This window comes from Micropterus salmoides, unplaced genomic scaffold (genome assembly GCF_014851395.1).
Source record: "Micropterus salmoides isolate LMB-PRFRI ecotype aquatic unplaced genomic scaffold, ASM1485139v1 Ms_hic_scaffold_15, whole genome shotgun sequence".
NCBI classification, from domain to species: Eukaryota; Metazoa; Chordata; class Actinopteri; order Centrarchiformes; family Centrarchidae; genus Micropterus; species Micropterus salmoides.
Genome location: NW_024040596.1, coordinates 11,727,542 through 11,755,523, shown reverse-complemented (window position 1 = coordinate 11,755,523; position 27,982 = coordinate 11,727,542). Strand labels below are relative to the sequence as shown.

The 27,982-nt window shown below is 40.3% G+C and overlaps 1 protein-coding gene across 1 annotated transcript; it reads left to right on the top strand.

Annotated features, from left to right (window-relative positions):
- The first annotated feature begins 93 nt into the window (after positions 1–93).
- Positions 94–27,206, top strand: bard1 (BRCA1 associated RING domain 1). Its single transcript, XM_038720311.1, has 11 exons — positions 94–263; positions 1,878–1,934; positions 5,732–5,880; positions 6,500–7,554; positions 8,129–8,209; positions 10,037–10,209; positions 16,280–16,406; positions 16,522–16,654; positions 19,725–19,817; positions 24,948–25,045; positions 26,711–27,206. The coding sequence occupies exons 1-11, from the start codon at positions 172–174 to the stop codon at positions 27,056–27,058; spliced, it is 2,406 nt and encodes an 801-aa protein (XP_038576239.1). The 5' UTR covers positions 94–171; the 3' UTR covers positions 27,059–27,206.
- Positions 27,207–27,982: the final 776 nt, after the last annotated feature.

Here is a 27,982-nt window from a genome sequence, read left to right as displayed (position 1 = left end):
TTGCTTTTTTTGGAGGGGGGCGGATTACGTCATCTCCGTGTTTGGGCAACCCTCACAGGCTACTTCCGTAAATATTTGGCGGGAGATGCAAGTAAGCAGGAAGCAAGTTTTTCATTTCTAAGAGAGAGTTACAACAGCAGAGCCAGAAAACACATAGCATTTCATATAGTAATGGATACTGATGTCCCTGTGCAGACAAAGGAATGGAAGAACACCAAGGAGGCGGTTGCCAACTTTCGACGACTGCTACTTTGTTCCAAATGGTACGTTTTCGTAAAGTTAACTTTACTGTTGTAGTGAACTTCTGTTAACGTTTCTGCGGTTCTAACGTTAACGTTGCTGAACTTAAGTTAACGTTACTGTTGGAGTGAGCTCTGTTAACGTAACGTCAACAACACCTGATCGCAATAATCAAATGACGTTAGGATTACACAGATTAAACGTTAGCCCTAAATGTTAAGTTAATCAGTTGTTTTGGAGTCAAGTATCAATTTGGCAAATCATTAGCTCAATTGAAAAATGGTGTAATTCACAGTTATCAGTAAGATTAGATTGCTTTATGTGGAAAGGGAACTTTTGCAGAAAAGTGAAGACACTGGAAAATGCCAGATGTTTGAATAAAACTTGGAGTGGGACCTTTTGACGTCAAAGTTACAGAGTCGATAGGTGAAAGATGATTACGTGTTTTAATTAAGCCAATCTAATGCTGCCCTTTGATTGCTATCTTTGACTTAGTTATTGTTATCTTCTTGACATTTTCTGCTGAGTTGTGCTTCCATTCAAGTTAACTCAAATCAAGTCCAGATCTTTATTGACAACCCATCCATATAACATTATACTTGTGCCATGATGGCAGGACATTTCTAAAACCACTGTGCAATAATAACACTGGAGCAAAGCACAGTGCAGCATTACAAAACCCACTCCACAATATGGTAAACTGGATAATACATCATAGTTAAATAGAACAATATGGCTTGGGAACAACACATGACAATCCATCCTACACATAGCAGCTGGAGTAGCCTTAGGATGGACAAGCTGGCATGTGGTGCAACAGCTTGTCCATCCTCAGGTGCAACAGAAACTGCATTTAATTTGATTGTGGATGTAAACATTTCCAAGGCAGAATAAGGCATATAGCTGCTAAAGGGCATAGTGTAAGTACAGTCCAAAGCACACTGCCTATAAGAAGTTGGTGTGTGAGATGCGGGAATGGGTGGGTTGATGTAGTTCATGTGAGTGCTGAGACCTAGCAGTAAATTATGTGTGACTGCGTGGAAGAATAGGTTGTTGCACACACTGGATGCTAGGATGCTCCAGTACCTCTAGCCAGATCACAGGAGGGTGAAGAGTCTGTGAGCAGTGTAGGTGGGGTCCTTCACAGCGCCGGTGGCTATTGAGATGCAGAGGTTATGGTAAGTGTAGGGTCTGAGATCTGCTCTCTGCTGTCTCCACTATCCAGTGCAATTACCAAATCAGTATGTAGTGCAGCTCCTTAGGATGTTCTTTATAGTTGTATGGGTGGAGAGGTTCACTCTCTCTGTCTCTGCAGGAAATGGAGAGTTTTGTTTTAAGAGGTGTTATGAGGTTTCCCCTGAACTTTCATCTAGCTCCATCATTAGGTCAAAATTAAATTTTTTTCCAATACATGGGATAACATTCATCGTGAGCGTCAGCTGTAGCAAATGTTGAGGATGAACATGATAACCATTATACCTGCTAAACATCAGCATGCTACTATTGTCATCTGGAGCATGGTGGTGCAAGCATTTAACTCCAATCACTGCTGTGCCAAAGTAGTGGTCAATGTGGCGGAGTTGCTCTTGCCAATTCTGACTGTACTAACCGCTTTTAATTGTTTTGTCCTTTTCCAGCTCAAATTTAATGAAGGATCCTGTGTGTCTAGGAACGTGCGAGCATATGCTGTGCAGGTAATGTAAACCTCAGCTAAATGCTCACTAACAAGATGGTGGACATTTTTATTTGTCGGACACTGGTAATAATGTTAATTATGGCTCCATTCCATTCAGATCTGCTACTGCTAGCATTCTGGTATTGTGCATGCTGGTTCACTGGCATACCTAAAAGGAGCAGAACCAAAATATTAGGCTTTTTGTAAAACTTTCTATGAAAGTCATCGCTATACTGACTTACTGTATGCATATATTTATAACACGATATATTGCTTCCATAAGACATTATGACAGTTGTTATAATCACTTACAAACATGCATTAGGTGCTATTGCAAAGTTCATAAGTCATTATGTTAATGTTTTATGACTAATAGTAAAACCAGTTTACACCACTGTGTGCCAAGAATCTCCGACCGTGTTCTATAGTACATAACCATAGACTCTGCCTTGTTATAAATACACTTTAGTCACAATTTAGAGTTTGTGATATAAAATGGAATAATAGCTTATAGGAATGTTTAATGTTACATAGCTTGTCTTTGTTTGTTTTAAGTGAAGTGTTAAAATGTCCATCCCTGGATAATATATTACCAGGGGACATAATACTATATGAACTAATTATAAGAATCTATAACATGTATTTATTTGCTTTAAGTAAAGTGGCACATTTTGCGCAGGAAAAAAACTTTTATTTATGTTTCTTCACTTTATATACATTCTGTATGAATTTTTAACATTTTGCAGTTTAGCACAAAACACAATTTAGGGACTTAAGGACACTCATTCCCAGGCTGGTGAGAGATCGCTCAAGAGAAGACCTGTTGCCAACCATATAACATCATGTAATAAGAGGCTCAGATCTCCTATGGACAGCCCCAAACAGATGCAGTGGACAATTGGAGACATTGTGGCAACCACTCCACAAAACTTTTTAAATAACATTTTAAAGTGAATTGGAATACTGGTTGGGCAGTAGGGATGAGAGTCTCTTGGCACCTCACGATTCGATTTTATAACAATTCAGAGGGCGATGATCCGTCTTAATATATCTTTTTTTTCTTACGTGATTCCTGCATAATTATTAAGCATTTAATTTTCACATTAAAATACAAAAAAACATCTCCTCAATTGCTTAAAAGGACTAGATTACATCCCTAATTTACTTTACTAACCTTAGCTCCACACCAGCGTCCTTCGTTTAACAACCAGTTGTCCACACTTCTCTGACATAATAGGCCTAATAATATAACTTAACTATCAGGAGTATGTGTGCAGTACACCAGTTTAGCTCGGACCTGATGTTCTCATTCCTTGACAAGTTAGGTGGTAATGACATGCAACTAATTAACATTACTCAGCAACATTACTAATTTAGCTGATGTTACAATACAGCCAAAAAAGAAAACATGCTTTACAGGAAGGGCAGATGTTAGCTAGCACTAACCGCCTTCACTTTTTCAGGAGTTGGGGAAACAAAAGACTTAACGGACACTCTGTGACCTACACTGCACATGTTCTGCCAAACTGACAACTTAAGTAACTTAAATATTTTCCTTCGCTAACTTTCACCGGAACATTCTCCCTGTATAAACTGGTTTTACTATTAGTTATGAAACATTAAATCAAAAGGTCAAAATGACTTATGAACTTTGCAATAGCACCTACTGCATGTTTGTAAGTGATTATGGGACAATGGGACAGACCTGACACCATCAACGTCTAGAGACCCGTTGGTCTGACATCTGTGGTTATGAAGTCCTTTGAACGCCTTGTGTTGTCCCACCTAAAAGTCCATCACTGACCCACTCATGGACCCCCTGCAGTTTGCCTACAGAGCCAACAGGTCTGTAGATGATGCAGTAAACATGGCCCTTCACTACATCCTCCAGCACCTGGACTCCCCAAGAACCTATGCCAGGATCCTGTTTGTGGATTTCAGCTCTGCTTTCAACACCATCATCTCAGCCCTGCTGCAGGACAAGCTCTCCCAGCTGAGCATGCCTGACTCCCCCTGCAGGTGGATCACAGACTTCCTGATGGACAGGAAGCAGCATGTTAAGCTGTGAAAATATCTCTCTGACTCCAGGACCCTCAGCACCGGTTCCCCGTTGGGCTGCGTTCTTTCCCCTCTGCTCTTCTCCCTGTACACCAACAGCTGCACCTCCAGTCACCAGTCTGTCAAGCTCCTGAAGTTTGCGGATGACACCACCCTCATTGGGCTCATCTCATGTGGGGATGAGTCCGACTACAGGTGGGAGATCGACCATGTGGTGACCAGAAATATTGGCTCTGCAGAGAAGGTTATTGGTTATCACCTTCCATCTCTTCAGGACCTGTACGCCTCCAGGACTCTGAGACGTGCAGGAAAGATTGCAGCTGACTCCTCCCATCCCGGACACAAACTGCGACACTCCCCTCTGGCAGAAGGCTGCGGTCCATCAGGACCAAAACCTCTCGCCACATGAACAGTTTCTTTACGATGGCAGTGGGTTTCCTCAATAAAGCCTGGATCCCCACTGTTAATGACTCTCATGCCCTCCTACCCAAACACACCCACACACACTCATACACACTCCTGACCCCACACTTTACAACAACGCTCAACTGTGTTTATGCACATGTTGCGAACTTTTGCACATACTTGTTAGTATTGTATTGTAGTATTATTGTATTTTTTGTATACTTATACATTTTTCGAACCCCTTACTTTTAAGTACATTTTTTAAATATATTTATATTTCTATTTATGTTCATGTGTACTGTAAGCACCAATTTATACCACGACAAATTCCTCGTATGTGAAAACGTACCTGGCAATAAACCAGATTCTGATAACAATTGTTATAATGGCTTATGGAAGCATTATGTCGTATTATAAATATGTCTTTACGGCTATTGCCTTCATAGAAAGTGTTACTAAAAATTCTTATTGTGATTATTTTCACTGATATTGCAATTGTGATATGATATACGATATTGGACGGAATTATAATTATTCTCATTTTCATTGACCACATCAATATGATGTGTAGGCCAAGACATCTCTGCAGCACGACAATATTAAATTTAACATATAATAATATCAATATCCTTTAACAAATATTTCACATCTTGCGATTTGAAAATTGGAGTAGGCCATATTTTAATAAGATTTCGATTCATTGAACAGCCCTACATAATATTTAATTTGTATTAAACACCGTATGCATTTCCTGCTACTATGAATCAAAATGTCCTTGTGAGAACGGTCTTTTGCTTTCCCCCTGCCAGATTTGAGGAGTATTTTTTTTTTTTTTTTTTTTAGTTCAGTAGGATTTATTTATATATTTCAATAAGTATATGGGATTAACACATTAATATTCTGTCAATAAACCAACTTGTAATACTATTCAATAATTGTTTTTCCGCTAATGTTAGTGTTGAGGTCAAATTATGACAGTAAACTTTAACAGCACTATTGTTACATGGTTTCCATACATATAAGGGACATGGAGGGAGGGGGGAAAAAAGTAAATTTGCAGCTCACATTTCTAGAAATGACCATTAAAAAATGTTTTGGTTAACATGCATCTCTTTTGTTATGGTGCTTATTTCCTGTGCTAGTGAAATAATGCATATCAATGGCAAGGTTTCTTGGCAGTGCATAGTTTACAGTCTTGAAGGCAATTAATATCCCTAGGCATAAACTATAGGCTCAATTTATTCATTCTCTTCATGACTGAATGGTCTTAAAGGGTAAATTAATGAGCTCATTGTGTTTCTTCTTACTGAACTGTGAAGTGAACTCCTAATCCAAGATATGTTTATTGCTCAGGTTCTGTGCTGGCCCCCAGGCAGGAGATGGCTGCGTGGTGTGTCACAGCCCTGCGTGGGTGAAGGACATCCAAATCAACAGGCAGCTCAGTAGCATCACACAGCTCTTCTGCAGTCTGGAGTCCCTGCTCAGTCCCATAGAACAACCAGGTAGATAGATACCAGATAGATTATATGGCAGCTTTAAATCACAATTAACAAGTTATCTTTTCAAATCTACGTGTCTTGTTCATTATCTTTCTATCCATGTTCATCTGCTCACATCCCTTTCCATCAGTTGTTGACTGAAACATTTAACATTTTTCTCCGCCAATCTAATCTCTGAATGACATTATTAGTGGCTTGTTCCTGTGGTTTATTATCTTTATCGCCCATCCAGCATCCCGGTAATGACAGTAATTATGCAATGCAATTAACCACGGTAGTGTTTAGTTTGCGACTAGATCTCAGCTTTGACAAAGAACTACAGGGCAACTTTCTAAGCCCTGTAGTTAAAATGTGAACAGATCTGCAGGCTGTTGTTGTGTCTACATTTACACAGAAAAGGGTTTAAGAAGTAGGGACTTCTGTCAAATGTCAGTATTATTGGTAGGCAACGCAAAATATTAAAGTTTGGTTTTATTTTTCATTTCTTCTTCATCTCAACAGGTAATGCAAGGTTATTACAAATACACAGACCAATTCACAATGACCAATTATAGCACACGCATGAGGGGAACTTTGTTTTGTTAAAAGTGTATTTATTTAGTTTTTTCACACCTCATTGCAGACTCCCCTCCAGCCGAGACTCAAACACAACCCGAGAGCCTTGTCATTGGACAAAAGAAGAACTTCAAGATCTGGTTCAGCCCCCGCAGCCGCAAAGTACGCTGCATCGTGGAGAAGCCTTCACAGGCCACCGTACCGGAGAGCAGGTCTTCCGGAGATACAGCTACAACACAGCCAGACACCATTACAGTTCAACGTCAGGACTTGTCAGTTTTCAATTTCATCTCGTCCTCTCATTCCGGCTCTTCTTGTTCTCAAAGATGCGAACATGAAAGCAGATCCAGGAAGAAGAGGTCGGCTAAGAAAAATGCTGCCAGCAAGAAGGTGTCGGTGCGAGGAGCCCCTAGGACCACACGAAAACAGACCAAGCAGAAGATGAAGAAGAATAGGCTGGATGCCATAAACCAGCAATGGGGGATCACCGAGGAGGTAGATGCCTTAAAAGAAAAGGAGCAGTTCTGTGCTGAAGGGGCAAGGAGGTCCAGTAAAAGGGTTTCTTTCTTAAGCCCTGATGTCACATCTGACGAGACTCAGCCTGACTTGCCACAGAGGAGTACTAATGAACTCAGCCCTGGCAGCAGCACCATGAGGGAGAGTCTCTCAGGAAGCGGCGTCACTGTACTGAATGACCAAACCCAGCCTGGTCAGAGCATGTCAGACAGCGTCCTCCCGCATGACAAATTGTCTGCAAATGACCCCATCCCATCTGACAATCTTGAAAAACAGAACAACCTATCTCCCTCAAAACATTCCTCAAAAAGAGCCAGAATGGAGGACAAGGTCGCCACATTGGAGACCACGCCAAAAAGGCCCAGGGCTTCCCCAGGCAGGAAGAGAAAATCACAGATGTCTCCAGCTGTCCTTAACCCCCTGTCTTCGACTAGCCCCAGGTGTGAAAAGAGCATCAAAACCTCAAGAGAAGGAGACAGCCCCACTGTTGGTAGAAAATCTCCCTGTACTGGCCGTGCGTCTGTTGGACAGGCCACCTCGGGGAGCCCTGCAGTTATGAAGAGGAACCACAAGGGAGAGACCCTGCTGCATCTAGCTGCTATAAAGGTTGAGCGGTTTCTGAATAATTCAACTTATTTACTTCACTCCACTTTGCTGCAGTAGAGTGACAGCATTAAAAGCTGAAATTAAAAAATGCACATGTTCCCTTAATTAAGCAGTATAAATAAATTACAGCATTTCTGCATGACATCCTTCATACATTAGATATTTAAAGTGGTTAAATTTAACATATAATATAATGTAATGTTGTCCCTGAAATTGCTGCTGGTTCTGTATTTCGTTACTCAACAAATGGCCAAACTAACATTTCTTTCAAAATGTAGCTCAGATAAATCTTTCTTCCTATGGATTTTCCCCCCTCAGTTGAACAAATTAGTCTTCAGATGATCAGACAGTTATGTTCCGGTCTGTTGAGAGTAAACTGTCTTGCAGTAATCCTTGTAAACATAGCTATAATCCCCCTCTGGATCCCAGACAAGGTAATCAATGGCCCACTGTGGAGCATAATTGATAAACAGCAGGGCTTTGGTACACTGGGATCAGCTGCTGTGTTTGAAGGGTTGCGTTTACAGGTCTGCTGTTCTGACCTCAGGTTTGTTATTCTCTCTGATTCCTGCAGGGAGATGTTGAGGCTGTCAAGGAACTGCTGGACCAAGGGGCTGACCCTAACCTGAAGGATAATGCTGGGTGGACACCCCTGGTAAGACTAATACACTAAATGATAAATATGAGAGCTGTACTTGTTGCGTGGAAAAACTCTTGGTTGCAAAATGTTTCATCAACAAAACAGCAATTGTTAAATGACGCTAGTTTTGTTCCACTCTCTGGCAGTATTTTCTTGCTTTTCACTGAAGCGATTTGTGGTGTTTCTTGTCAATAACATCAGCCATTGTCGTTTTTTGCTTCATGGGTTGTCAGACTTTGATGACAAAACTTTCTTCCACACAAAGGGGTCATTACTGTAGCTTTTCTTCTCTGGCCAACTCTTGCAACATTTACCCAACATCTTGCCATTTACTGTTTATTGTGTTGTCTTCTCGGTTAAACCAACATGCACAGTCACTGAATAGCTGAATATGCACGCAAGTTTAGTTTTCCTGTCTAAATAGCTCTTTTTGTCCCCCTGGTTTGCATAACACCTATTTGCCATGCGGGTGGGTGTTTGTGCTGTTTTTCTTAGCATGAGGCCTATCATGAACTGCAACCAAAAGCAGGCTAAAAACAACAATCTGTACTGTTATTGTGGAACATGGCCACAAATGCTTTAGATTAGCTGGTAAAGTATAAGTATATCATGCCAGAAAACAAGGTTTCTAATCTTGAGTGAGTCAATTACTGTAAGTACCGCCATTTTTTGATATATGCTGTCTTCCTCCAAAATATGTAGGTCTGTACTTGTTTAACAATTTAGCTGTAAGTTGCCTGCACACGAAAAACTAAAATCCTTCAGCTCTGCCTGGGCCATGTACCCCTTTGAGAATGAGTGGAAGAGTGTTTGCCGCTATCCTATTGCAGCACTTCACGTGGCTACTTGCTGTCAAGATGCTCCACTCAGACTTGAGTTTTCAATTTGAGTTTTGACAGTTTGCAGCTGATCTTATAAATTGCCGCCAATAAGCTTAGAGCACGACATATTCATGTTTGACAGACTTGTGTGCATCCTAGAAGGCTGGGTGCTGTCTTGATATGACATGCTACAATTTTCAGCACCATTTCATCTGATGTGGATTATAGTTCAGCTGATGAATCTTTAAGATTTATCCATGCTCACAGTATTTGTCAAGCCCCCTTATTGTTCCAACAAACAAAAGTACTTAACAGATCCATCGATTATTTTTCCTCGCTATAAGCAAAAAAAACGTTTATCTGATACAGATGATTAAAGAAAGCTGCATTACGTTAAACAGTTGTCAAAACGCCGTGCTCTTAATTTGTATGGGTTGAAAATGGGGAGAGATACAGTGCAGTGGCTCCACTAGAACCTAATCTCATTCCCAAATGAAAAGCTCTCACCCTGGACTTTTATATTGTCAAATTGACTTCAGGTTTATGTTGCAAACATAATCTTTTAAAAACACCAATTTTTATAAAGTTATATCCTTAATCCATTTCAGAAAAGTAGAAAAGCTGGTCAAGATAATATTTAAGGGTTCTCCCCAAGAGAACCTTTCCCGGTATGAGTTGAATTCTACATAACTAATGAAGTGTGATTAAGCTGTAATATCTGATTGGCATTTATGAAGTTATCTGTCAACCTCATATTTTCAAAATACCCAGAGGAAGAACTACACATTCCATCTAAAACACTCCCATACAAAGATTCATATTCATTTGAACTCTTTGAAGCACCTACCGCACCTAAAATAATATCAACTGGGGGGTAAAAAGATAAATATTACAGTGACTGGAAATGGCTGATAATTTATAATGTATACTGAGAATAAGGCTGTATTCAGAGGATAACAGGAGACTAACCAGATCAAAGCAGAGTAGGGTGACTTCTGAGCATTACTGCTTTTTGTTCCAGCACGAAGCGTGCAACCTTGGTCACCTGGCGGTTGTGGAGATGTTGGTCTCGAGTGGAGCCCTCTTGAATACACCTGGCTATGAAAATGACTCACCACTCCATGACGCAGTGAGGAATGGTCACCCAGCCATCGTCAAACTGCTGCTGAAGCTTGGAGCCTCGCAGAACGTGCTGTAAGTCGTAGTTGGAGACATTGGAGGTCTAAGCTATGTTTCATCAGTTTCAATTGAATCGGGCCCTGACTGACGTGCAAAAAATTTACCCACTTTTCAAATAAACCTTCTTATCAATGTGTAGAGACATGAACATGGGAAGTAGGGTTGCTGCAACCCCCCAGTGCCCTTCTTCTCCCTCTTCCCTTCAGCACGTATATTTTGACTGTATAGTTGCTGTGGCTGCTTTGACATACAGTATGTTGGTGTTCAAGTCTGCTGCTGGAAACTTAATATCTATTTAGATATGTTATAATTCAAATGATTATGAAAAATGTGATTATTGCGTATCATTTAGTATCATCATGATACAGACTAACCTTCTCTCAGCACCCCCAACTGTGACTGACTTCCAGCAGCCCTGTAAAGGGGTGACCGGGGTTGGTTTGCACACTTTTCACTCTTTACCATACTTAATTAGGCCACGTTAGGTGTTGAAACAGGCCCCCAGATGGTTGGAGTTTATTATTTTAAAGGTGAGATGCTGTCATAACACTCCAAGCAACAATTGGAGATAGGAAACGGGTCTGAAGACGGAGTGTGGCTTTTATAAAAAGGGTTGCTACAAGCGAATCACATGTGGACCCACCACAAGATGTGAAAATCTTTATATATATTTATCATATTGCATATTACTCAATACTGAAATAAATCCATATCAGAAACTACTGAAATAAATAAGTTTGCAGTAAGGTAGCCTAATTAATGTCTGTTATTGTTAGTATCACAACACATCAGTGACGTGGAAATTGGATTCCTTTTAAGATTTGCTACTATTGTCAGTATTCTAATGTGCTAATAAATGTAAAATAAATAAAATTTTGATTTATTTATCAGACATGTATTTATTTTGGATAAATTGGTATGTCAATCAAGTAATAGGCAATATTTTTTTCTTTAGAATACACAAAATTATTGTTGTTGTTAGATTAATCGACTAATTGAAAAATAAACGTTGGATTAATCGGCTTCAAAAATAATCGTTATGTACAGCCCTATACACCACTATGTAGGATGTAGTAGAATCCAGATAAATTAAAACACAGCTGTGTACTGCTGCTGGAAAGAGACATTATGGATTTAAGGATGTTACATGTTTCTTTTAAATGTTAAAGTTGTGAGTATTTGTTGGGGGTCTTTAATCATTAATTTGTGAGGTCTTTGTGAGGAACAGACAAAGTGTTCCAACCACTGAACCAACATTTCAGTTAGGGGTGGGAATCGCCAGAGGCCCCGCGATACGATATTATCACGATATTTATGTTGCGATTCGATTTTATTGCGATTTTAAATATATTGAGATATATTGCAATTTATTACCTTTTTCCAGCTTCCAATTAGGTTCCTAAAGTCAAACTTTGTCAGCACTTTGTCAAAAGATATATTTCTCTGTTTGTTCATATCACTTTTTCAGTCATCTATATGGTCCTGTTAAGTTTTCTAGTGGACTAAAAAAGCAATAGATTTTATTATTCTAGTACCAAAAACTTAAAAGTCCAATCTGCAATTTATATAATAAAATATTGATACTTGGCGTCCATGTATCGATACAGTATTGCCATGGCAAATATCACGATGCTATGCTGTATCGATCCCCCCCCCCCCCTAATTTCAGTTGAGTCAAGTAGTAATCTCAACAGAAACTGAACATTTAATGTAAGTTCATATTTATTGCAAGACTCTTGTATTTCATTGCATTACATCATAGAGGTGCTTCTGTTATTCTGGACCAGTGCCTATTTTTCACATCTTCAATAAATCGCCATGCTTTTTCCCAGTCACTGTACCAGGCATTTAGCCCTTTGTTATTAAGAACAGGGCGCCCATTAGAGCAGCACGTAGGTGGACAGATGTAAGAAAATTGATTAGTTGTTGAGTCAGTTGATGCTGTATCAGCATTTCTGATCTGTGGATGCAGGGTAGATGCGTAGGACAATGTCGATAATAAGGGGGATGATGCTGGTATCAGTGTGATCAATAAGAGTACTTGATCAGGGTCAGTATACTGGTCAGTTAGCTCTGCCTTTGCTATCATTTTATACCAATGACCCTCTGTCTTCTCCCTTCTCATTCCTTTGATCGGACCTGATTGCAGAGTCTTACATTTTGTCGTCTTTATGATTGACTGAGATCTGTCAGGATGCTACAAGAATGACCACATCTGCCACATCTGCCAATGTGATTCCTAATGGAATAACTGCTCGACGTTTGGAAATGCAGGCTTTGCAGATTTTCATTGTTCCTCTGTGTATGTTTGCGTGTGCACATTAGGTTTGAATGATCGGACTGTATTTTGCGTCGTTTGCACCCTGTCCTCTAAACCAGTGACTGTGAGTCCACTTTCTATCCGGCTCAAGTATTTGACTTGCTGGGCGGGTTATTAGAAATACTGAGGGAAGTCAAATTCTTAAGTGAATGCTGATGTGTGTTATACAGGCAACCATTCCCTGTTATCTCAAAAACAACAGGTTTAAGCATTCTTTGAGAAGTTACAGCATGCACAGCGGGGCTCCTGACTATAAGTCTCAGTCCTGTAAGCATAAATATCTACAAGTGCAGCACATTTGGACAGCCAAGAGGAGACCTGCAAGGTGTTAGCAAGTAGCATATGTTATGTTCACAATCTTAAAGGACCATGTTTGTATTCTGTGTATTTTCTACCTTTTACTACTACAGATTGTGTATACTTTAATGCTAGGTATTTTCCTAATCATAGGTTTTTAGATTGTGACTACTGACTTCATGTCAGTGCAGTATGAAAATTAATTAACTTCCATTAACTGTTAATGGGGGGGGGACAAGACATATGTGAATTGGCTCAGTCCTAATGACCACCTCAAGCCCAGCGCACTGAATCCATAAAGACATTAATTAAAATCACCTGTGTGCCTCGTACTGGCACGCCAATCCAATACACTGGATAGGTATAATTATACTACATACAGTCAAACGACAAATGAGTCGTCTCCAAATGTTAACAATAATTGGTAACTAAATTGACCAATTAATCAATGCATCTGTATTACTACATACAATACTGAAAACAGAACTTGCACTTACATTTACAAAAGATAAACACTTTAATCTAGACATTACACGAGATATTTTGTTTAATGTGTTGGCATGGCTTACCTTCAATAAGATGAGACAATGTTTCCGTTTTCTTATTTGTTCCAATCTTTGAAATGTGCACCAACAGTGCAAAAAGTTGAATTATCTTGTCTGTAAAAAGTGCACATTTCTGATTTTTGGTTCTTATCCACTGGACAACACACATTTTTTAAGAATAATTTTTATTGGGTTATTGCTAGTATTTGTGAAGGGTGACTGCATAACAATAACAGAACTATACACAGCACTTCAGAGTTAAACAGGGGGCGTCGGGCGAGTCAAATGCTATATCATTTATAAGCTGTAACACCCATCTGGTCCAAACCATCAGGACACATAGGATTGTTTAAGAAGGAAATGTAACTAATGAACCTTTTGATTAAAAATGCATCCAGGCCTCGCCCACTGCCTCATCAGTTCCTTGCTACACGTTTTCATCATTAGACTTATGACTCCCTTTTTAAGACGTACTGCTGAGCCCTGCCATAGTTCAAAAGCTCTGTCAGCTGTTGGGTGAGCACGAGCTTGGTTTGAATTTTGAATTGACCTCATAAATATCTTAGCACATGCTATTCTTTGAGGACAAGTGCATTTGAGACAGAAATGTACATGTTTTTGTAACTAAATACACGCAGATTTAGTTTTGAAAAATGCATTTGATCTGACAGACCAGGCACAGTAGCATTTTTTGAAGGTATCACGCTTGGTTACAATGTACAATAACAAGTGTTATGTTGGCGGAGAAGGGATGTTCTATAGAAAGGTTATGAATGGTGTAAGGTGTGAACGAAACTCTGTATTTGTGTGCAGCTTGAATTGAATATTTGAATATTCTCCTCCCAGTTAGAATAAGAGTCATGGTTACAGTGGTTATCCTTTAGAACCACCACCGCCTTCCTCCCACTTGTGTACTTAAACATAGGCTTGTGGGAGAGTGTTTGTGACTTTACCTCCTGCACAATTTTCAACGCTTTATTGTTTGTTTTTTTTTCTCAGATATTCTTCTCACGTGCAGCTGCATAAACAGGCTTGTGCACGCGCTTACGTATATGTGTCAGGGACATTTTATGTTTGTTTGTATTTGTGTGTGTATGGGGTTGGGGTATGAATCCAAATGAAATATTTTATGGACCAGTGGACCTATTAATTGTCCCCCAGGTGTTATCTTTGCTGACGCCTAATCTTTTAGAGACGACCTGCTGGGCTTGGTTCTTCTCTTCTGTCCTCTCCTCCTCCTCCTCGTGCTTTTCTTCATCTTTTCTCCTCTTCCTCCTGCTCCTGAAGGTGACCTCTGGACTTATTTCATGCAGCTCTCTCAAACTGAAAAACTTACTTTTAAAGGTGCTTCTTCAGTGTACCTTTTGTAATCAGAGGATGGTGGCAGTTTCCTCTTTCTGAGTCTCTGTGCAAAATGTTGCTTTTGTGACGATCCTAAGCCTCTGTTACGCATACTGAGTACTGAGGGGTTATTCTGTATCACAGGAAATGTCGCCTTCTCACCAGATAAATTAATGTAATTGAGAAAGCTTATGCACTAAAAAGCCAGGACTTTCAGTAATGTTATGCAGCTATGATTTTTTTTGTTTTGTTTTTTTACATGCGTTGAGTAGTGTGTTGTATATGGACATGACATGACTTCACATGTTTCAGCTCAACCTCATATCAAACAATTATGCTCCAACAAGTGAATAACACACATGGGTGCCCAGTTTCACAGATCAAGCAGGGTGTGACATCGCCAAATTGTTTTTCTCAGAGCTCTGGACTAGCAAATATTGATTTTGTCTGTCTGTCTAATTTAAACCCAATTTTTCACGCATTGCAATGAAATGAAGACTTTGCCTTCGACGTATCACATAGTAACATCATGCGCATACTTAAATCTTGTGTGTTTTTTTAAGGTCTGTTATTAAGGCTTATTGTTTCTTTCCTGTTTTGATGGTCTTAATTCTAATATTTTACTCTTGTGAAGCACTTTGGGACGTTATTCTGTGAAAGGTGCACACTTGTCTAACTTAGATTTAGGATTAAAAGGTGTTGTCTAGTTGCTAAGAGACACAGGACAAGAGGATAGAATTTGAAAAGAAAATATTGCTCAAATAGTCACTGGCCAGAATAGTGTACTTTGGTAGGTAGGTAAGGACATTTATTTGTCATAATATAACAAGTTATATATTGAAATTGAGTTTTGTAACTCCCTTCTGCTATATAGCAGATAATATGCATTAATACAGAAGCAATTATAAAAATGGTAAACAGAAATAAACTGTAATCAGTGGAGCAGTGCTGAGGATGAATTTGAGCTTAAAAGTCTGATAGCTTGGTGGGGAAAAAGCTGCTCTGGTGGTGTGGCAGCTGAAACTTCTGTCTCTTCCCAGAAGGCAGCAGGGTGAATGGGCTGTAGCTGGGTGGGTACTGTCCTTTTAGTATCCTTTGGGCTCTACATAGACACCGTGCCAGTTTGTGATGTTTCCAGTCAGGATGCTTTCTATTGCGCCTTTGTAAAAGCTGACAAGAACTTGGTGTGGGAATTTCTTAAGCTTCCTCAAGAAATACAGGCGTTTTTGAGCTTTCTTCACCAGTGTGGAGATGTGAGACGACCATCCTTTTTTGGTGAACTAATCTTAGTAAATATGGTCATTAAGTTTTTTCCTCAGTATGCTGTCATGTTTTGCCTTTTAGGTTTAACATGTCTTTAATACTTAATTGCAGTGTTTTCCTCATTATCTTCCAAACAATTGTTTACTTCAGAGTTAAATTAATAATTAATAAATAAAATAACTAAGACTAAGATTCAACATGTTTCACTGTCCCTTTGGTCACCAGATGGTCTACTTTGCCAAATGATGCAGAAATACAGAAGTGTAAGCATACTGTGAGACACTGACACACTTTATCTTTTGAATATTCTTCCTCACAGAAATCTGTATGGAAAACGGCCTGCAGATTACACAGCGAGTCTGGAGATGCTGGAGATTTTCCAGGAAGCCTCGGAAGGAGCCCAATATGCTAATACATCTCTTAGCCCTTCAGCCAGTCTCTCTGTGGTATGTCTGCAATGTTTTTTATTTCCCTTGAAATTTTTAACCCTAGAGTACTAATATTCTTATAGGCATTATAGGCCTAGACATTTTTACACCATGATCTTATTTCCTTCTCTAGGTGAGCGACTGTGTGAGGAGGGATGAAACTATGGTGTTTCTGGCCAGCAAGCTGTCGCAGCCAGAACAGCATCAACTGGCCAAACTGGGAGAGCTCCTGGGAGGGAAGATTGCTGACACCTTCTCTGGCTCAGGTAGTGTGTGTGCGGTCCAGTAACGCCGCCTCAGGGGGCTGAAACGCCCCATGTGTTCTGGGCGATGCCTCTTAGAATTCTGGTCACATATGATTTGCTTTTTAATGTTGCTGTTTGAGACATGCGGGCTCTAAGCAACATTGCAAATTAACAGCAGCCACCAGCCAATTGCTGGTACATTGGGACCATGGCTGGTATGTGTGTTCACTGCCAAACACTCTGATAGGTAATCAACCATCATTTGGATGCTGTGTTCAACTGAGAGATGTATTAGATGGGTAAATTGCAGGTTCAGCCAGCCACAGGGTTTGTAGTCATGAGGTAGTCTCTTGCCCTGGTCATGATGTTTGCTATGAATATTATATGCAGTACTTCCACCAGCACAGGTTTTTATCTAAGTAGTCCTTTTCCTACATAGCTAAACTATATAGACTTACACAGACCATTTTTGTATGTAGGCCAACAGCAGGTGCTTGAGCATTATCACTCATGAAGGTTCAACAGTAACTAACAAGTGCTTTTAAGAGCTGTATACATCATTGTGATACAGCAGCTCCTTCACCGTTGCATAGTAATGGCTGGGGGAACACTAGAGAGCAAAAGTAATTGAAATCATTCCTCATAAAATGTTTGGAGGTACTGTCAGGGTGATGAATAAGCACTAATGAAAAACAGAAGCGTTTCTCACAACTCTTCTCTCTGACCGAAGGGGCGAAAGTTGGTGCTTTCAGAGAAGGGTTTTTACATTTTGAACTCAAGGCTACAAATCCATGCAAATCCACGGCCAGTGCACAATGTAAGAAGGTTTTGCCCTGGAGATATAATTATGTTCATTTTGTACTTGTCAACCACGCTCACTTGTTGAATGAAGAGGCAATAAGCTAGTATTTAAACTTTAATTTACCTATAATTATGCGCCCTTTTCTAAAGCCTTTTATGAAGTACGCTGTTACTTGGCCTTTTGTTGTGTCGTTATGAGTGTTTGATACGTTTGCAGTAAGCTTACCTATTCAACCAGGCAAAGTAAGGGACAGCAGCATATTGAGAGTGAGTGAGAAGTTAACTGAATGAGAAATGCACTATATATATATATATACAGTGAGGAAAATAAGTATTTGAACACCCTGCTATTTTGCAAGTTCTCCCACTTAGAAATCATGGAGGGGTCTGAAATTGTCATCGTAGGTGCATGTCCACTGTGAGAGACATAACCTAAAAAAAAGAAATCCAGAAATCACAATGTATGATTTTCTAACTATTTGTATGATACAGCTGCAAATAAGTATTTGAACACCTGAGAAAATCAATGTTAATATTTGGTACAGTAGCCTTTGTTTGGTCAAACGTTTCCTGTAGTTTTTCACCAGGTTTGCACACACTGCAGGAGGGATTTTGGCCCACTCCTCCACACAGATCTTCTCTAGATCAGTCAGGTTTCTGGGCTGTCGCTGAGAAACACGGAGTTTGAGCTCCCTCCAAAGATTCTCTATTGGGTTTAGGTCTGGAGACTGGCTAGGCCACGCCAGAACCTTGATATGCTTCTTACAGAGCCACTCCTTGGTTATCCTGGCTGTGTGCTTCGGGTCATTGTCATGTTGGAAGACCCGGCCTCGACCCATCTTCAATGCTCTAACTGAGGGAAGGAGGTTGTTCCCCAAAATCTCGCAATACATGGCCCCGGTCATCCTCTCCTTAATACAGTGCAGTCGCCCTGTCCCATGTGCAGAAAAACACCCCCAAAGCATGATGCTACCACCCCCATGCTTCACAGTAGGGATGGTGTTCTTGGGATGGTACTCATCATTCTTCTTCCTCCAAACACAGTTAGTGGAATTATGACCAAAAAGTTCTATTTTGGTCTCATCTGACCACATGACTTTCTCCCATGACTCCTCTGGATCATCCAAATGGTCATTGGCAAACTGAAGGCCTTGACATGTGCTGGTTTAAGCAGGGGAACCTTCCGTGCCATGCATGATTTCAAACCATGACGTCTTAGTGTATTAACAACAGTAACCTTGGAAACGGTGGTCCCAGCTCTTTTCAGGTCATTGACCAGCTCCTCCCGTGTAGTTCTGGGCTGATTTCTCACCTTTCTTAGGATCATTGAGACCCCACGAGGTGAGATCTTGCATGTAGCCCCGGTCCGAGGGAGATTGACAGTCATGTTTAGCTTCTTCCATTTTCTAATGATTGCTCCAACAGTGGACCTTTTTTCACCAAGCTGCTTGGCAATTTCCCCGTAGCCCTTTCCAGCCTTGTGGAGGTGTACAATTTTGTCTCTAGTGTCTTTGGACAGCTCTTTGGTCTTGGCCATGTTAGTAGTTGGATTCTTACGGATTGTATGGGGTGGACAGGTGTCTTTATGCAGCTAACGACCTCAAACAGGTGCATCTAATTTAGGATAATAACTGGAGTGGAGGTGGACATTTTGAAGGCAGACTAACAGGTCTTTGAGAGTCAGAATTCTAGCTGATAGACAGGTGTTCAAATACTTATTTGCAGCTGTATCATACAAATAAATAGTTAAAAAATCATACATTGTGATTTCTGGATATTTTTTTTTAGATTATGTCTCTCACAGTGGACATGCACCTACGATGACAATTTCAGACCCCTCCATGATTTCTAAGTGGGAGAACATGCAAAATAGCAGGGTGTTCAAATACTTATTTTCCTCACTGTATATATATATATATAGTGCATGTGTGGCAATAGACAGCGTCATCTACCGCCTTTAACTCTTGTTAGTAGCACCGGGGATGTATTCGAACTCCAGACATGTCAGAAAACAAGTTAGCAGATGCTCTTGTCATGTCCATGACTCATTCAACCTGGCTTAAAAATCTATTAATTCAAAAGTTTGTTCTTTGGTATTATCTAAAATACACAATCTGAATTGTGGAATGAAGATTAAACGTTGTTATGTGGTCAAAAATTGTTATCTTGTAGAGACAAACAGGAGAGCAGAAGGCAGTAGGTTGGCAGTAGGAATGTGTAGCACAACTCATTTTTACCTTTTCAATTTGGCGTGTGTGTGTGTGTGTGTGTGTGTGTCTTCTTCCTCTAGTGAGCCATGTCATGGTGCCAGAAGGACACATGCCCACCACCTACTCTACCCTCCTGGGTCTTCTTGCTGGCTGCTGGGTTGTCAAATTCAGCTGTGAGTATGGAGTGATACGTCACCTGGAGTGGTTCTCCATTTACACTATTTTTGGATGCCATATTAAACTATGTTGCTTTCGGAACCTGGGTAACCTCCTACTGCAGTGACACTGAGCAGATATTATCCAAAATATGAAATGTTATATTATTATATGTTAAATGCATTTGTAGTCTAAGCTTGGCCTGGCTTTCTGTTTTAAACTCTAATTGAAGATTTCACACCAAAAGCATGTTCAGCCACTAGTTTTACTACAGATCCAAAACCCAAATATTTACCTCATTATCTCCTAGATTTGAGGGCTTCTAATAGGAAGATTAGAGTTCACCGTGACAGTGAATGACAATTACACTCAGCTCTTTTCATTCCTTAGTCCTGACAGTCATTAATTCAGTGTAGATGGCTTTGACACTCTTTTCCATCACTGCAGCGCAAGAATAACCTGAGGCAAATAATGAATAAAATAGTTTTAGACGCAATGACATCATGACAGTGGATAAAACATCTTACCCACTTTAATGTTTTTAGCTTTCCTTCAAGCATTTTTCACATAGTCCAAAAAAGACATGTAATATTCTATTTCTATCAGCAGAAACAGCTTTAAGTGCTTTGGGTATTTATTTAGGGAAAAAAGAGCACAAATGTGAGTCTGCTAGCCTGATAGCACTGCTCACTGATTAACACTGTATATCTCGTTTGTATGGAAGCATATAAGGGACTAAATTAAAATTATCCTGCAAACTTGAAAATGTAATCTCACAATAACATTATCATTTTCCACATATTTATGTGTTATTTAGGTAAAAATTTAAATGAAAATGCATTTTCATTTTCACATACTTGTGTGAGCATTCTAGTACCATATTAAAATGAAAATGGAAACAGCATTTGACATTTCATTTTCAAAGACTTAGTCTGCTCTATAGTGGACTATATTCAAATGCAATGAGTGAAACAGCGCCCCCAGTCTATTGCATTGCATTTACATTTACAAGCAGCTTTCCAAGGGACACAATGAAAATGAAAATGCAATCTGTCAGTCCTCTCATCAAGGCGGGTCCTCAGTTAAGACTTCACTTCCTCTTCAGTTAGAAGGCCACTTCAGGTTCTCATGGTTCCGTTCTGTATCTACCATTACACAACACCAGGCTGTAACTTCACAACCAAATGAAATCTATCAATGGATTTCTTGCCAGGCTGACAGAAGACAATAGACAACACTGTGTTGTAATTTTACCTGTTCTAGCCATATAAAGAGTATTTCCATCCGCATTTGAAGTTATGTTTGTTGCAGTAAGGGGACTCTTGGCATAGTATTGGACAAGTGAAAAATCTAGGAGGTAGATAATGGACTTGAGGAACCACAGTGTAGAACAAATGGATTGTGCTGCACAAGCTATTTGGAGTATTTTGGGGGGTTTTCCGCTCTTCTCGGCCATCTCTGTATTAGAAAAAGTTACAATGGAGGTATATTGGCTAATATGCAGTTTGTTACTATGTCCTCCAAACTTCAATGGAAACTTGAGGACATTTTTATTATTAGAGTAAATCCATGTATTGGCTTCCATCTTATCCTATCTAGTCCTACTTAGGCTCCAGTGTTAAGTCCTCCCCAGTACCAAACTAGTCTCAGACGTGTATGTCCGGTCTTGAACTTCCTCTCCTCTGCAACCTTTTAGGTGATAATCAGGCTACAAGTTTGGAATAGGAACTTCTAAATGTAATGTAATCATATTTAGTTTCTGCAACACATGTCATGTCCCAGGAAGCATTAAAAAACATTTTGCATCCAGTAAATTGTTTTGTGCCTGCTGCTGTGTGTGTACGCACACCTGCTTACATGTCTGACAGCCAAAGAGAGTGGGTGGGTGACTAGGTTTTCGGAATCACTACACCTCAAGGATTCAATATCACTAGCGATGAAAAGATGAAATAACTCTCTTTTCCGGTTTTGATTTCCACTAAGATGAATACTTATCAAAAATGAACTATTCTCAGCCAGTCTCCCTGGCATCCTTGAACCAAGTCAACAAGCAGATATTCAGAAGAAGCTGGTTTTAGGGGAAGTAAAAAGAGACTTGCTGTCAAAGACTCTTTTTCTGGCACCTTGGTGTGCCCTTGACTGGTGTATCCGTCAGTAGCATCTCTTCACTGTGTGTGTGTAAAACCGCAAGCACGCTTGTCTCGGTCTCTCTGCCAGTAAGCCATTTCAAGTTGGAATGTGTGTTTAGGTGTGTGGCTGTGTCACTGTATAAGAGTTTGTGTGTTTGGACCATATCCAGCTCCTCCCCGTCTCTTTTCTCCACGCAGGCTGAGCACTTGACACAGCGTGTCCCCCTCATGACAATCACGTGGCATCTTATCTGTCTCTGTCCTTGTTTTTGTGTGTGTGTACGCACAAGAGGCTGAGTTCTCAATGTCACCTGCTTTTTGTGTGCCATTTCTGTCAACTAGGCCGAACCCTAGCTTACCACTTTATTGGTCTTACGTTTCATTCCTTTGAAATACTGCATCTGTGGTGTATTTGAAACCCATCATGAAAGTCAACTTCATCCTGCCCAGTGGGGCTCCATTCCAGCTAAATGTCTTAACTAAGCTTACATTGAAGATCAGACAATAGTTTCACTCCTTTTGTCCATCATGCCACTATCACTTAAAAAATAGTCCAACATTTTGGGAGATAACACTTATTTGCTTTCGTTGCAAGAGTGAGGTCAGAACATGAGTCTCAATGTCTGAGCTGGAGTTAGTGCATGTTTAGCTTAGCTCAGCATAAAGACTGAAGACAGGGGGAATAAAACAGACACATTTAAAGCTTATTAATTTACATGATGTATCTCATTTGTGTATATAAACAAAAATGTGCTTGCCATCTGCAACTTACAATCCTGCACTATAGCTGAAGATGCTGCACATAAGTGCTGCACTGATTGTTTAACCCATGAGAGAACAAAAGAAACAAACAAGATAATAAGCTGCAGAGTGGACAAACTTTTCCCCCCCCTGCCTTTAGTCTCTGCTAAGCTAGGCTTCCCAAGTCCTGATGGCCGTTGTGCTCTTAATACACACATGAAGTGCGAGATTGATCTTCTGATCTCAGTCTTGGAAAGAAAGCATACAAGCACATGTCCCAGAGTGTTGAACTGTTCCTTAAACATAATTTTTCTGCCTCCCTTCCCTTTATCTCCCAATTTGTTACAGTTAATTTCCCTGCACTTTCGTTCTCGTCACTGCTACTCCCATTGTTGGCCCAGGGAGCGTGTGTGCACCCTTGTGCTTCCTCCTCGATACACATGAGTACTGGCTTCTTCTTTTCAGCTGCTAGGGAGAGGCTTCAGTTGGACAGCTGCCCAGGGGACACGTGGCCCTGCCGGAGGCATTGCCAATGGTGATTAAACCCAGGACTCAAGTGGGGGCTGTTGTTTTGCTACTTTGTCACCTGTACTTTGTTCTAGCAGAAGCACAAAAAACAAGCACTAATCTCCTAATCAACAAAATCTAAGCTTGTCAGCAAAATCAGGCAGGCAAGACGCTCTTATTCTGAAATGCTCCATGTGGGAAGTGCACCGTGCAAAAGACTAAACGAAAGCAGTTCACAAAGAGCTGTGAAGAATGTAGTAGAAGCACATATTAAAAACAAGTCATTAACATGTGGCAGGCTACACACTCTGCTGCTAAAAAACACTTCTGAGAGGCTTCCAGTGGAAGTTGATGCCGGGCTGAGGACGCAACTAAACCGAGGCACACACGCAGCCTATGTAATACATAGTAGCCTACATCCATTCCATGATGCATGACGATGAAGGGATTTTTGTTAAAATTTGTTAATAGGTTTGTTTTTTGTTTGAAATACAAATGTTGCTTTATGGTTTATGTTTTTTAAACATCACGCTATCTTTGCTTATGGTTTTAGCATTAGCCTCCAGTAGTTGTCCTAATGGATCAAGGAAGTGGGTTCGTCTGGCTGTTCACTCATTCTCTGACTCTGATGGGAAGGAGCTTGAGATGTTGTCATTCAGTCTTTGTGTTGTGTTGATAATCAGAAAATATGCTAATGACTCCTCAGCACTAAACGCCATTGTCGGGAGCGATTGACCCCAGTATCTCCCCTCTTCTCTGCCCAAGTCTCTGGCAGGTGCCCCGTAAATGAACGCTGTAATTTAGGGAGGTGAACGAATGTAAATATACTACACCCTATGTTCTGGAGACTGCATGTGTGTTATTTGCTGATTTACGACAGGGTGCTGTGTTGTGACAAGGTTTACACACTCACACAAACACATTTGATAAGAAAAGTGAATTTATGTGTTCATGTCACCATATTTTGCAACTGGAAGTAACTAAGTGAAATGAAACGTTGGGTGCATGTGGACAAATGTAGGTACTTTGAAGATGTGTTTTAGGTCTGTGGGAGTGTTTGCATCTCACCGTTGAAAGTGTTATGTCTGCATATACATAATCAAACAGTTAGTTGAGCCAAGCCTTATGCTCAGGTATATTTGACATCCACTATACTTTTTTTATTTTATTTTTAATGTTATCAGATCTAGTTTCAATATGTTAAGAGGTCCAACTTTTAAATAGTGTTGAATTTATTTAATATACCCCAACATGTAATATTCACTAATATAACAGAGGCCCTGTGATCTGTGTCTTGTTCAGAAGCATGTTTTATCTGTGACAGTGAGGGGTTATTAAAATGTGCCTTTTTTCCCCACCTGCATATCTGCCTATACTTTTGTATAAAACGTTTCTGTCTTTCGAGATGCTTTTCTTAAGGATTTAGAACAAAAGATTTTTTTCTAACTCATAAAATGCCGGGTTGCTCACTGTCACAAAGTCACAGTTTGACTCTGTAAAACCTCAAGAGACAGAGAGAAGGAGATGATGCTCAAATTCTGCTTAAACTTAAGATAACTTAAAACGAGGGTTGCATCATTAACTCCATCATGCTGTGGGCATCTTTCTCTGTCAACAACTGCAGCTTTGCCAATACTTGAAATCTTCTAACTCGTTGTGATAAAACAGACAAGAGCTTTGTCATCCTCCCTTTGCAATTGCCTTGTCACACTCTTTCAAGTCAACATAATTAGCTGTTGCTTTAATTTTTCTCTCTCTCTTTGATGCCAGGGGTGGAGGCATGTCTGCAGGCAGGCAAGTGGATGCCCGAAATTGAGCACGAAGCGGGAGAAGGCCCCCAGCGCAGTCGCATCAACAGATGTAGCTTGGTAAATGAGAGGCACACAAACAAACACATGAAGCAGATGAGTATAGATTGTCTAGACATTCTGTCCTTGGGAGAATGTGTTTATCCAGGCAGGCACTGTAGAGAGCCATTAAAAGTACTCCCTTGGACTTTTGGACTGTTTTGTGTTTTGAAACTAAAAATCCCAGTGTAATTGGGCTTTTTTGATACTAATTAAGAGAAACAAAATACTTTAAACTACAAATTGAATTGAATTCATAATAGAAAGAACATGCCATACATACAGAATATCTTTCATTGTTCAGCTGCATTTTTAGATAGATCGACACAAATGCATACAGAGAAGTACCAGTCAGGGAACGAAGTGTTTTTTGACTAAATCTAGGACCCGTTTGGTGTACATTAGAGGAAACACATGACATGAATGCAGCAAAAAATACTGCATAATCCAGGAGGAGGCAGACTTGCTGCAGTCTATAAGAGAACTATGATTTGAGGGAGGATTTATTTTCCAGAAAGACAACAACCAAAATCTACAAAGGAGTGGCTTCAAAACAACAACATTAATGTCCTGCTGAGGCCAAGTCAGAGTCATGATCTCAGTCCAAATGACAATTTGTGGCAGGACTTGAAAAGTGCTGCTCACTCACCAGTCCCATGAAACCTGACAGAGCTTGTGCCGTTTTAAGAAGAAGAATGTGGACACTGCATTTTCTAGATGGCAAAGCTGATACAGACCTATTTACGCACACGGCTATACTTGCTGTTAAAAATACGACATCTTTTATATAATATGACATCTTTTTCTTTTGATTAATGTCAAAAACCACATCCATTGTGATTCAGTGTAGTAAAGCAACGGCACTGAGAAAAGTCCAAGGGTGGTGAATACTTGCTGTGAGCAATTGCCTTTTAATTCCCTGAGTATTATTAGCATTTTGAAGGTCTTAAGAAACAGACTAATACATAGTTTGTTGTAGTGGTAACCCTGCACAGGCAGACATGATAATAAACACATGTTCTTTAGTAGATTTAAGATTTCCCCATTGTCAGTTTCTTCCGTTTTCTTCCTCTATGTGCAGAATACGATGTCCTTTCTAGAAAAAAAAACACCTGTATCATCAATCATAATCCTACATTAAGGACACACACACATTCAAAAGCAAAAGCTAACCAAAGTGTAGTCAAAGAACATTCTCACTGGAAACTCTTGAGAGAGCCAGTTTACACCCATAACCGTTGAGTTCATTGATGCAGTGAATAGAACAGTCTCCAGTGGCCTAATTCACTGCTGTTTTTAAACAGCAACACTAAATGCTTCAGAGTTTGTCTGGAGAGCACTGCTGATAAAAACGTCTCCTGGCTCTGCCGCAAAAGAAATAAATACAAAGCATCGACACAGACACTTGGTAATATGAGAGCCTAGATTTATTGGCAAAGAAATTATTCAGTGTTTAACTTGATCATAAACAAAAGGAGAGCCTTTAATCCTTCTTCCACTGCTCTCACAAGGAGTGAGGCTTTATCCTGGCTCTGGCAGTGAGTGACTAACATATTTTAATGGGAGAAGATAATAGATATAATAACAGGTCTTTTCTCTCCTGGTCGGCTTTTGATGCACAAGGAAATATTAGAAGTTCCCTCTAATGCTTGGATTTGTTTTTTTGTAATTATTCATCTTTTGTAGCTCCCACCACTCTTCGATGGCTGTTTCTTCTTCCTCCTTGGCTCCTTTAAGGCGCCTTCTAAAGACGAACTTACCAAGCTGCTCCGGGAGGGGGGAGGCCAACTCCTGGCCCGGCAGCCCAAGCCTGACAGCGATGTGACACAAACCCTGAGTGCTGCTTCCTACCACGCACTGCCAGGCTCCGACCAGGCCCTCTGCACCCAGTACATCATCTTTGACCCCCAGGGGCCTCACAAACCGACAGTAGTGAGGCGAGGTAAGGTGTGGTCAGCTCCCTCCACCTGGCTCATCAACTGCATCACAGCCTTCCGCCTCCTCCCCGTGCCGGACCCTCAAATGTTGGTCTGAATAATTTTTTCTTACGTTACATTAATAACTGAATAATAACTGAGTTATTACTAATGTGTTTTTTTGTTTTTTTAATATTGATCAAGTTGACACAAATTACTAAAACAATAATGTGACTTAAAATCTAAAATTAAAGTGGTAATCTGCACATTTTGTTGTTTCTTTTTGGTGGGTGCTAAGATTGTGATAATGTCTCCTATATACTGCACAGTATAAACCAGTGGTTCCCAACCTATTGGTCCGGATCCCTCCATGGGGTCACAAGATAAATCTGTAGAGTTGTGAAGGAAAGAAATGAAAAAAGAAAATTCAGATACACAAATTAGAATTTTTGGGTGGACTTCTCTCTAAATTTGGCCTTTTTTCTGTAAGAAGTTTGATCGTTTTACCTTTTTCTTACCTCTAACAATTACTCAACTGAAATGATCCAATCATCACAGTTTTAAAAGAAAAATCATTCTTTGGTGGAACTGTTCTCAACTTCAGCTGTTTGTATGTTGCTTCAGAAGTGCTTGTCAGATGATCACATAGCTTTGGACCCCCCGCCCCAGGTTAAAGAACATCATCCATCCGTTTTCTGATGCTTTTCTGGGTCTCAGTTCCTGTGGCGGCAGGCACGTAAAGTAGCGCAGACATATCTCACCCTTGCCTCGTCCTCAAGCTCTCCCTGGAGAATTGAGAAGCATTCCAATGCCAGATGGGATATGCAATGCCCCCAGCATGTTGTGGATCTGCACCGGGTTCTCCTCCTAGGGGCGGCTGTGGCCCAGGAGGTAGAGCGGGTTGGCCGTTAATCGGAAGGTCGGCGGTTCAATCCCTGGTCGAAGTGTCCTTGGGCAAGATACTGAACCCCGAATTGCCCCTGGCGGCTATTCCGCCAGTGTATGAGTGTGTGTGAATGTTAGTTTCCGTTTGAGCACTTAG

Coding starts and splice junctions, on each gene's coding strand:
- bard1 (XM_038720311.1), top strand. CDS start 172: ATGGATACTGATGTCCCTGTGCAGACAAAGGAATGGAAGAACACCAAG. Junction 16,655..19,724: donor TGACACCTTCTCTGGCTCAG/GTAGTGTGTGTG, acceptor TTCTTCCTCTAG/TGAGCCATGTCATGGTGCCA. Junction 19,818..24,947: donor CTGGGTTGTCAAATTCAGCT/GTGAGTATGGAG, acceptor CTTTGATGCCAG/GGGTGGAGGCATGTCTGCAG.